The sequence below is a fragment of the Rhipicephalus microplus genome, chromosome X (assembly GCF_043290135.1).
Source record: "Rhipicephalus microplus isolate Deutch F79 chromosome X, USDA_Rmic, whole genome shotgun sequence".
In the NCBI taxonomy this organism is placed as follows: domain Eukaryota; kingdom Metazoa; phylum Arthropoda; class Arachnida; order Ixodida; family Ixodidae; genus Rhipicephalus; species Rhipicephalus microplus.
Window position 1 is genome coordinate 169,864,156 of NC_134710.1, and position 12,243 is coordinate 169,876,398.

The 12,243-nt window shown below is 42.8% G+C and overlaps 1 protein-coding gene across 1 annotated transcript in view; it reads right to left on the reverse strand.

The window, feature by feature from the left end:
- Nucleotides 1-2,116: 2,116 nt before the first annotated feature.
- LOC119177189 (uncharacterized) overlaps nucleotides 2,117-12,243 on the reverse strand; it is a 40,804-nt gene continuing 30,677 nt past the window's right edge. The window contains exons 6-8 of the mRNA XM_037428597.2: nucleotides 7,199-7,267; nucleotides 7,074-7,134; nucleotides 2,117-4,239 (exon numbers count right to left, since the gene is read on the reverse strand). Coding sequence (XP_037284494.2) covers nucleotides 4,126-4,239; nucleotides 7,074-7,134; nucleotides 7,199-7,267 — 244 coding nt within the window. The 3' untranslated portion in view covers nucleotides 2,117-4,125. The remainder of the gene's footprint in view (nucleotides 4,240-7,073; nucleotides 7,135-7,198; nucleotides 7,268-12,243) is intronic.

Genomic DNA, 12,243 nt, shown 5'->3' on the forward strand with positions numbered 1-12,243 from the left:
ACTTTTTTTTTTCTTTTCGTCCAAGCACAGCAAAAAGAAAATGAAGCGGAACATCATTAGAAGTTTTTCGCGAACGCAGAGAGCTAGCGGCTTCAGAGGAGGCTGGCTTGTGGACACTATACTGTTTCACTCATCATGTGCAACGTTGTGGAAGCTATAGCGAGACTTCTTGCAGTCGTTGCGTTCACAACAAAAAATAGTTCGACGCTCTTACGACCAATAATTTAGTTTTTATTTCTTCGTTATTACGGCGAGAAGTAATTGAAGACATGATGTGCCTTACAAAGAAAACGCCGTTGAACGTCTGTTATTATGTGGCTGTATAGCTCAGTTTTCACGTGACGTCACACACAGGCTCTCTCTACTCTGGGTACGTCACGATGGCGGTCACTTGGACTTTCTGTCAGTGCAGGATAAGACACTGCGAGGTCGTTCGGTACTCGCGTTCCTTTGTGCCCACCCCGCTTTTTTTCTGTTCGCCAGTGGCGCCAAAGAGAAACACAAAGAAACGCAAGGGTGCACCGGCACTAATCAGATGTCACGCGAGCGACCACGAAACGCGCGGAGTTATACGTTTTGCTGGCCTAACTTCTTGCATAGCTTCAACAGCGTTGCGCCTTATGTATGAAACGGAGTGTAAACGAGCTTCATACGTGTTTTTTTCTCTAAATGCTTCGGCCGTAAGCACCACCATGCGCACGCCCCCTCTCCTTGTTCCCCCCTCTCGCTTCGCAACGCCGACGCAGGCAGCGTCTGCTAGCGAGTTTCTTGATTGAGAAAACCAACTGCTCGCGTTGCACAACTGCTCACCGGCAACTGGATCTTGACCTCCAAGGTAGTTCCAGTCGGAGATTTCGCCGATGCATTGTTGAACAATGAAAATTCGCAGCCTGCGCGTTAACTAGAAGCAGACTGTGGGTCCCTGTGTCTTCTGTCTCTTATTGCCCAATAGCAGAGATTTGCATGTTCGAGTAGGAAAGACCGGTCCATTACTGCATGCTTTTCGCCTTCCAGGATTTCTTTCCTGCGCAAATTTGCGATGAGCAACAGCGTCAACGTCGTCGCTAGTGTAAGCGTTAGCGACTGCTGCTTCGCATCTTCACATGATTCTCTTTAGCAGGAGATGGCGTCATTTTTTTTCGTTTGCTATCCCTGTATGGCACCTGGTTTCTTCTTAGCGAACTTCACTGGCTTCATTTGGTGGGTGCAGTGCAAGGGCGAATTAATTGGCAACTTAAAGCAAACAAACACAACACCGCAAATCAGTTATGCGGAAGCATGCAAGATGGAAGACAGTTCACGAACTTTGCTCCCCCCCCATAAAAAACTTCCTTTTCAATAAAGAAGATTAATAATGTAGGATACATCTGTGCACTGTACCTTACAAAGTCTAGTGTTTACACAGGTGCAGAATTGTTCGCTGCACTCACATTGGTATGAGTACTTTCGACAAAGAGTTCATTCCAGAGAAATGAGGCAGAAGTGGGAGAGGACCTGAAAGGTAGGAAAAGTTCAGGTTAGGAGTCACCTGCCAGGTTTGCCAGGAGTGAAAAAGGCTCAAGTGGGGCATTGGGAAAAAGCAATGTGTGCTTGTTAGATAAGTTCCGAAAATGTGTGTGCCCACTCTCCCCAGAAATTTCGGCTGGGGCCGCCATTCGCCTGCATAACAAGTCCTTGGGATATGTTATCGGCACCCCCATCTCCAGGATTTCCAGAGTGAACCATCTCACACAGGAGTTCTTAGACCACATTCTTTTTTTGCTGCCCTGCAGATATTTCCCCACAGGGGAAGTCCACCATCAGAACATGAAAGGCTCCCAAGTACTGCAGTATCAGACAGCTTTTCTGTGTGAACCATGGTGCCAGTGCAATGGTCCTGCACAATCTGGACACATATGAGCAATGTGAAGGCCTTGCAGTGGTTCAAGGCCTTAAAGGGGTACAGACTCGCTTGCCCATTGAGGCTTTTTTTTCCTTGGTGTAAAAAATATACTTAGATATTTTTAAAAGCTTGAGCTTTATTGTATAGTTCAGCTTGCATAAAACGTGTTTGAATTTTTATGCGGATGCCAGTCATTATGAAGTATCGCTTACACTGTCACAATGGAGAATGCAGTCAAGTTTCATAATAGATTTTAAGCATACAGAAACATGTGAAAGAGTTGCATTACATGTCAGGTCACATGATATTAACAAATGTTTAATTACTTAACATAATTTTTTAGCCTGGCATGATTTACAGCCATTCCTTGTACTACAGCTAGATAAAGGGTCAAAGGAAAGAAGCAAATTTCTCTTTGTGATAATTCTGAAAAGACTCAAAACTTGGTTGCATGACAGGGCACGCCTCTGGTTGTGAGGCTTCTTTTGCTCTTCATGTCTGTGCAGCACATGGGCTTTACTTCCTTAGTTACAAGAAGCTAGAGTGGTAACCATGTGTCAACAGAGAAAAATGAAAACTCTTGAGTTTATTTTGTAGCATACCACGTACATATTTGTACTTCATGTAAACTGGCATAGGAATCAAATGGATGATTGATATGTGGGGTTTAACGTCCCAAAACCACCATATGATTATGAGAGACTCTGTAGTGGAGGGCTTCGAAAATTTTGAACACCTAGGGTTGTTTAACATGTGCCAAAATCTTAGCATACGAGCCTACAGCGTTTTCACCTCTATCCAAAATGCAGCCACCGCAGCCGGGATTCAATTCCTCGACATGTAGGTCAGCAGCCGAGTACCTTAGCTCATAGACCACCGCGGCAGAGCAAGAATCAAATGGAATGAACAGTGTTGCTTTAGTTACATTTGTGCACAACCAACTGAAATTTAGAGCTATCAAATCAGCTGCATCATGTAAACAATACCACCGCAAAAATTTGCCACATCTACCAATTACATTAGGTTGCACAAGAATATAGTTTGACAGCCGCATTAAGTTTCATTTACCTTTTGTACAGCTGTAACGCCTGAATCACAGTTGAACGGCAGATATCATCTATTTGACATTTTCAGAACAGTGCTTTTCGGTTTTTCTTGCCTTCGCGCATGTCGGCAAGATTTTCACGTGGCAATGATTGTGCAGTTTGTTTGGGTCACTTCTTTTTATGTTTTCATTTTTATTTTTCTAAAAAACCTGCCAGTTGCCAGTAAGCCTTCATAGTGTCCACTTTTTGTCCTGTCATTTGTGCTGCTTTAAACAATATGGAACCATACCAACTAGCCCAGCTGTCGACCTTGACACATAACAATGGTAACCAACAACTGTGCTTTCCCCATCATAACGACAACAGCCAACACAGAACTTGGCATAATTAATATTTGTTATCAAAAAGTTCATTTAAAAGAGTGCATTCTATACATGGGAACACTGAGATACAAAGTAATATTAAATGGTCAACAAAAAATTGCACTTAAAAACAAGAATCAACAGACAACAACACCATAAAAAAAACTAACAAAGGTAATTTACACCTTAGCCAGAGAAGGAACTACTACAAGCCACTCATACCTACTGCACAACAAAATAGAGATGCCTTCTTGATGCTTCTTGTATGAATTGTGTCACATGAAAAGTCGTCATAATAAGGCACCTCACAAGTAACATCATTCTGCTAAGTGTCCTACGCTGAGCATTTATACAAAATATAAAAACAGGTCACTACTCATGTATGCAGGCTCCCTTCTATGTTACTTTCTTACAACAAACAAGGACGCAAATATTAGTACATTGGGAAAGGGCATAATCGGTAATATGTTCACATGATCAGGTTTGGCTAATGTTACTCATGAAATGGCGATTCATTTCACATGAACTAGAGCTTATTATGTTCAAGCATTTGGGGGCAGCAGCTAGAAAACACTTAATGACCCTCATTGCCTGCAGTGCTTACATAAAAAATGTATGTTGATTTTCACGTCAATAAACATGCATGTAACGAAGCAGCCCATTATTGACAGTCATCTTATGTAAAGAAATAAACCTTCACTTCTTACAAAACTGTATTGAAGGTTGTTTGTGTAATACCATGCCACAAAAGTATTTCCTACTGTCATTTCTTACTACACATACGATGAGTAACAGACAAAGGGCTCAACAAAGTCTTCTCCAGCACGGCAAAAGTTCAATCAAGACACAATGTCTTGATCCTCGTGCATGTACCCCTTGAACACCTTGCAGCAAAGTGTCTACGCATTCCGAGATCTTGCCGTAGGAGTCTGTACCAGCCTCTCACATGCTGCAAAATTTCAGTGTCTTAGTGAAAGCAGGAAAAGGCACATTACAAGAAAGTCGTAAGTTCTGTAACAAAATATTGTTTACATTTAGTGGTGTTATGCTTGCACAAAGGCATGGTGGTTCACAAAAAGCGTCTTTCAGAATTCAGGATTTAGGACTGCATTCTATGACGGAACAGAACACTGCACTACTCTATGAGCACCAAGCATAAGCATATGATTCCAGGAACACACACAGCAAAACTGGTATTAGAGATACTTTTTCAAAAGTGAAGACAAATTCACGTCATAAAATAAACTTTTATATTACTTTAGTTTTAATTTGAATGTGGAGTAACTCTTGCTCAAGCTTACATGCTACACTACTCATTTGCTGATTGCTTATACATGACATAGAATAGCCAACCCAATCTGCCATAAGTTGTTACCTACATCAACTTGTATCCAAACCATGACAAGCTTTGAAAGTCAATAGCATAATCAATGGGCTTTTTACATGCCCAATTACTCTTATTTTCTGAATCACCAGCATACTGATCTGTAGACCATAATCATCTGACAAGTCCACTGAAAGAAATTTTTAAAATTGAGAAAAGAGAGAATTCGCAGCCACCTAGACAGTAGCATAATCTTCTATAAAACCTAATACTACAGGTTGTTCAGAAACATCATTTCAAAGTTGAAGCAAAATTTTTTCTTGGCCAGGGAATAAAACCAAGACCAATTAGCATTACTACTATTTGTTTTCTATGGATCTGTATGTATCTTTGTCGAAAAGGGGCTTTGCCTTTTGCGTTATAAACACAATTTTTCCACCAAAATTTGCTGCAGAACTTACCAAAACTTTTGCGCATCAAAACTCTGCATTGCTGTGCCTACCCGTTGTTTATTGCTTGCTGCAGTAACTTCTCTGTTTTTCATTGAGATTCTTAGCTCATGCGAGTCCTTGTCTACCGCCATTGTTTTGAAGACTAGTCCAACGAACATTATATGATATTTGTTTTTCTTCCCTTTCTATGATGCCGCATGTTTCGCCTTGTAGACAGCATCTCCTTCAAACAGCAGTCACGAAGCCTGTGGTCTTATGCTTTGGTATAATGTTTTGAAAGTACTGACAATTGAGCTGCAATGGAAAGGAAGCCGCAGGAATCGCATTAAAAAAGAAGACAAGGAATATGCATGTGTTTGTCTTAGCCCCAACATATGAATGTACTAGCTTTAAAAAAAAAGCAGCGGAAAAGAGCTCGCTGGGGAGACCGAGAAACATATATTGCAATTCCTCATTAGCATTAATGATAATGAAACATCTAAGAACTTGCAGAAAAACAAATTAATCTTGCTGATGGTGCGCACATGTCGCCATAGACACCAGTCAAGTTCGTAAGCAATAATTTTCGGAAAGCTATGATAATGTCAACACAACAACAGTTACCAGTGCATACAGTTAAAAATAAAAATGCTCATATATGCTGCTGCCACACGATCGCTTCATCGAGGCATCATTCTGGTATGCCTTATTCATTTATACAGACAGACCAATGTAAGAATTCACGTCACATAGTTGGCCTTTAGGGATTGTCTGCTTTTCATGCAAGAAGCTTATTCAGGGATACCCATTGCAAGGACTGCATGCGATTTGCACTCACTGTACATATAATACATATTTTGTCAGATTCTGTAAACAGGTAGTGCCTGTAAACCCTTCTCTGCTTTCTTTCATCCAAAATTATTATTTTTGCTTTAAATTTTGCCTCCTTTCGGATACACATTGACAAAAATGCCCAGGAAGCCTTCTGCATATAGTGTTTTCGCACAGCGCCAACAACCAAACCATGACCTCCTCTATAAACTTACGACCTGCTCATGCCGCCGCTCCCAGTGTCGCCATATTTGCTTTGCTTGTTTATTTTTTTTAGTTCTCTAAAGTGCCACATCACTAGGAACAGCACGCCATGGCACTACAACTTACCCCCATCGCTGCAGCCATCAAACCGCTTTTCTGCAAGTGCACACGTGCGTTCGCTCGTGCACACGAGTGTACCACGACGTTCGAGCATCTTCTGCGATGGGGGTAAGTCGTGGCGGCACATGGCGTCATCTCTGGTCCCTACGCGCCAATTTTTAGGCCCATACGCCTCCGTAGGGGTGGCACCGGTGAGCAGGTCATAAATTTATAGATAAGGTCGTGAACCAATCATACGAGGAGTGCACCGGCGTTATTCTTTTTTGCACACAAAAGGGGCATGAATAAAAGCAGCTTGTTGGCCACTCATTCAGCAAGTCATTCTCTCTGTATGAAATATCATTGCATGACCAACCTTAAAAGACAATAAATTTAAGGTAAGACTTTCAGTAAAATATACAGCACACTAGGAACCATCTGACTCAGCAGTACTATAAATTTCTGCAAATCAAGTAGGACTAATTGTTGGCACAAATTTCATAATCAATGTCTTCATCCCTCTCAGCGCCACACTACTTAGAAACAGTTCGTTCACACACAATGCATTTTAGAGACACTGTACCTGCAGCATGTAAGCAAGTAGCCCCACAAACATTTCATATGTGCAAGATTTATTTATGATGTAGGAAGTGGTGAATTGGTGCTTTTTAGAACATACAAGCTTTTCACCCAAGATTTGTAAGTTACTGCTTTAGAGGTGAAGTTACTCATGCAGTTAAACAAACACAAAAAGAGCCCTTTTTGCTTCATAGCATCACCAACATGCCTCTAGTTGTCTCCCCTTAAAAAGCAGTTGTATAGTTTTAAACCTTAGCTAAAATTATGACTTGTACAGTTTGTTTAAATGAGTTTATTGCGAGGCTCATTTCTCACCTGATCAGAGTCCAAGATTTTTGCCATACCAAAAGACATACTTCCTAGAAGCTCACTGCGCCTGAAATTAAAAGAAACAGAAACTCATAAAACATGGAAAAAAGAGGCATAACAGACAACCTTACTTGTTTTCGAAATCTCGATGCCATGCTGTCACCAAAAGACGCTTTCCAGCATCGTCTGCCATGAGCTCACTGAAATAAAAATAATAGGCAAACTATTACTAAATGTATTGACATATCATTCTAAGCTACTAGCTATGCAACAAATCATCCAGTGTTGCCATCAACCTCCTTTAAACAGTCATATGCTGACAAAAACCCAAATGTTACATAAATAATTGCAGGTACGAAGAAGGCAAATGTTCTGGTATAATGTTGCAGGACAATCAAGCAAAATACATGAACATGCAACACTATTATTTTAGCTGATCTTCACATTTTTAATATGCGGCATTCCTCGACACCATTACACTTGCTGTCCTGCGTCTCCTTGAGTTCATACAAGAGTAACGCAAAAGGTCATTGCATGTAACGAGAGACATCCTGTTTCAGCTAGTTCACATACCCAGTAAAAATGTAGTTTTCATAAAGTTTGGGAATAACGGCTAAATGAAATGTCACAGGACTAAGAGCCTCCACCATACGGAAAGGGCCAGGAAACCGGAGACAAAAACTTTTCATAGCGCCGAGGTAAATAGTGAGTACTGAATCATGACTAAATTGTCTGGTTGGAATGAGCTAGGAGGATTTTGCTGAGGAGACTTGTACTATGCTTGGTGATGCAGTATAGCTAGCCAAGCTTGGAGGTGAGGCCATCACAGGGACTCACTATAGCCAAGTATTGAGAGGTGTTCTAGCAAAAGTAGTGCGTCCAAACCAAGGTTTTCTTGCAGTAACCTTGGCATCCACCCGTAGAACAACTGGAATGGCATTTCCCAAGTTACTTCCTGATAGGACTTGTGAAAATCACAGCAGCAACGTAGTCATCCCAGCCATTACGTGTGGTAGAAAAGTAGCAAGAAATGTATTTTTTGGTGCAGTTGATGCATCTGACAAGTTTATTTTTCTGTGGATGTTGAGGGCATGCTGTGGTGCGGCTTATTCTATGCTTAGACAACGCTTGAAGGCCCGTGATATGAAAGCTGTTCCATGGTTCGAAATCAAGAACTTCCGCATGCTATGCAGGTGGTATATGAACTTCGCATGCTATGCAGGTGGTATATGAAACATTAGAAATACCTATTTTGAATGAGCAAGACTCATCCTAACCAGAGCATCGTCAAGCTGCCTTAGACAAGCAGAGTTCTTCCTACCAGTACAGGTTCTCCGCTGAGTGTTCAGGAAGAAAAATACTCATCCAAGGTTCAGATCACTTGTCACTCACCAGACGGAGTAACTTGTTTAGTGACTTTGGTTTCTCCTGCAACAGGAGTGGGCCTTTTGTGTTGAAATCACTGCATTCTGCCATTCGGTGACAGCAACGCATGCATAGTCGGTCATCAACTTGAGAAAGCTTTTCATTTTTGTCCCCTTATTTTAGTGAGGATATGTGGATACTGATGTTCACCTTATGTAGGGAACAGAAAAATATATTGATGACACTGAATCGAGCTGTTATTCTGGTGCTAATGAGAACATCTCTGAAGTGAACATCGCGAATGCTTGTCAAACATACAGCTTGATGTTGACAATCCTCGTGCGAAGTCTTCTTGGTTTCAATTTTTGGCCGTTCCATGTAAGACTTTCAATATGATATCACCAGATGACTTCCTAGAGTACATTAAACAGTTCCTTCACAAGACTCATTGTACTAGTAGATGAAACATATCGCAATGCAGCTGAACAGCTAAAACACACTCATTCCACTGAGGACCTCAAAATTTGGTGCAAATGTTTTTACATCGTATAGCTACTTTTCAGCTCAGTATGAATCGAAATAAGCAATAAAAAATAGCCACTGATGGTGAGTAAACTCTATTATTAAAAAGAAAAGGACTTATTGGGTTAATAAAGGTCATAACATGGATAGCTGCTGAGTCAGGGATGGCTCATACTTCTATCCACTCAGCCAGGTAGTTCATGGCACATTGAGAAATTTTTTGCATTGCTTGCTGCGAGAAACAGGCCAATGTGATCAATGCCCACGACATCGAACAGTTCATTAGAAAGTACGATTAGAAGCAAAGGAATAGGAAGTCACTTTGTTAGTTTGCAAGCTTCACTAATGGTGCAATATGACACATACAAGTGGACAGCATGCATGCCAGACCACCAAATCATCTCCTTAATTTGAGCAAGGGTCTTCTGCTGACTCAGGTAGCCAGCAGAAAGGACACTGTGGCATGTGAAAAGTACTAACGACCGCATGGCCACAGGTGCTCAAGATTCACTGCCCATGCATCGATGATAAAGGACACCATCTTGAACGATCTACGCCAACAAGAGTCGTTTGAGGCGGAGCTCAGCAATACTGGCATCGCCAGAAAAAAGGTGCCGGACAATGTCAGAGATTTGGGTACCCTTTGATAGTGCAGACCAAAGATCGAGCACTGCAAGCGCTGGAAGAGGATAGCGTGTCATGACCATAGCTCGGCATACTCACTCATGAGTACACTCACTCACACTCATTCATACTCATTAGAACATGATGAGTGTGAGTATGAGTGAGTACTGATGAGTATGAGTAGGAGTGAGTAGAACCTGAGTGAGTACTTTCAGTGTGAGTAGAAGTGAGTATGAACGTGAGTGGGTACTCATGAGTGTGAGTAGGACTGAGTATGAACGTGAATGAGTATTCTGAGTGTGAATAGGAGTGAGTATGAACGTGAGTGACTACTCTGAGTGTGAGTATAAGTGAGTATGGATGTGAGTGAGTACTCTGAGCGTGAGTAGAATTGAGTATGAACGTGAGTGAGTATTGTGAGTGTGAGTAAGAGTGAGTATAAACGTGAATGAGTACTTTGAGTGTGAGTATAAGTGAGTATGAACGTGAGTGAGTACTCATGAGTGTGAGTAGATGTGAATTTGAATGTGAGTGAGTACTCATCAGTGTGAGTATCCGTGAGTATGAACATGAGTGAGTATTCATCAGTGTGAGTAGGAATGCGCGAGAGCTTGTGAGTGTGAGTAGGAGAGAGTATGAACGTGAGTACTCATGAGTGTGAGTAGGAGTTTGAACATGAGTGAGTACTGATGAGTGTGATTATTCGTTAGTATGAACGTGAGTATTCATGAGTGTGATTAGGAGTGAGTGAGAGCTCATGAGTGTGAGTAGGAGTAAGTACGAACATGGGTGAGTACTCATGAGTGTGAGTAGACTTGACTGTGAAGGTGAGTGAGTTGCTGTGAGTGTGAGTAGCAACGAGTAGGAACATAAGTGAGTTACTATGAGTGTGATAAATATTTGTAACCATCGCAACGGCATCCTCAATACATTGGAAATAACGGGCACTATGGCATGCAAGCTTCCTGTACGTAAAAGCCTTCAGTTAGTTTGGAAACTGGGGGAGCCATCCTACATCAGATTGGGGGGGGGGGGGGGGGGGCGAGGTGACTGCGCAAAACTCGAGTTGAGGGTAGCGGTCCATTTTATTGTATTTTGAATTTTCTAGTCTGAATAACTTTGAATTGCCTGTCCCTATAGCTACCGTTCTTGCTGCACTTAGCTCTTGCGCCTTCAGTCTACACAACCCGCTGATAATACATGTAAAACAACAAGGTCTTGAGAAGCCCTTTAACAAAAATCACCACGCGAGCCGGTTCAGAAAAAAGAAATGCACTGCGCAAGTAACAAAAAAAAAAATGCTGAAATGGCCCGCGAGAGAAAGCACATTGTGTGCGCGACGCACATTGTGCGCAGCGATTTTGCAGTTTCTATCTCTGCGTTGTCCCTTGAACGAAAACCTTAAGTGATCTCATGACCTCTCAAGCGCGAAGCTGTGTGCAAACTTCGCCTTCTCAGTGCCCCATTAAGAAAAAAAGGGAAAGCTTGGAGGTCGGTTAAGCTTCGCCGTCAATAGTATAGTATGCGATAGCATAATTGGACCCTGTTCGCATCGCTGTTTCAATCTCTAACCTCGCTTCACTTTTCAGCGGCTTATTATGCCTTCAACAGTGCAGACACAATGTGCAATAAGCCCCCAATCACCCTTGATAATTTATTCTATCATTCACATAATGCAGGCTAGTACAAAAACACACATAACGCAACTCGTTAATTACTGTTTCATTCGGCTGTGCATGATAACCCTGCATACGCACACTGCCAATGAACGTTAACCGCGTCCGCAGATCCATAAATAAAGCCCCCTGCAATCGTCAGTGCCGGCACGGAGCCGACAAAGTCTCTGCGAGAGCGCGACTCACAAAGGAAGGAAAACATCTCCGAAGATGCGCACAATTTCTCGAATTCAAAACTGCCGTATGCAATGCATTCCATCTGATGGCGAGGCAGAGAGGGGAGGCGCTGTCACGACGGTCGCGCCGAGCCACAGAACACTTACCAGTGGCCGAAGTGGCCGCGGCGCCGACGTGGCGGCGAGGCCCCGGCGCCCACCTATCCCGCTAGTGCAGTCAGAAGGGGCTAGGGGCAGTGGAACAAACGAAGCGGCCAAGCCGGATGGCATGGCAACGACTTGGGTTCTGGCGGGTAATCATAGCGGGGGCTGTGTAGTATACTGAAGCTGTCGAGAGCGTCTCTATTTCGCGCGCGTAGGCTACGACGCACGCGCGCGAAATAGAGACGCTAGGCTGTAGAAACGGATAGGCTGTAGAAAAGAAGGCTACATAAACACAGCTTTCTGGTGCCCCTTGGTAACCCCTGAAGAAAGGCCCGCATGTGACTTGAAACATTGAATTTTTTGGGGCGAAGCTCCTCTTAGTCTACCCTTGTCATGCGTCACGCGTAACCAAAAAGAGGGCAGCATCTCCTGAACAGTATAATAGACGGCGCTGTCTCATAGAAGCACATACGAACTGCAGTTGAGTGAGGATATTCTAGACGGCGTTGTACCGCCACTCTCCGATTAGCTGCTGCGTGGGCTGTGCCTGGGTGTGTGAAGAATGAGTGTCTCTCTCAGTCTCCTGGATAGTCGCCGTACGTGGCGAATTGTTGATGGGGCATGGACGAAGCAGAGCGGCGGACGCATTGAAGACGCTTGCGCTCGACT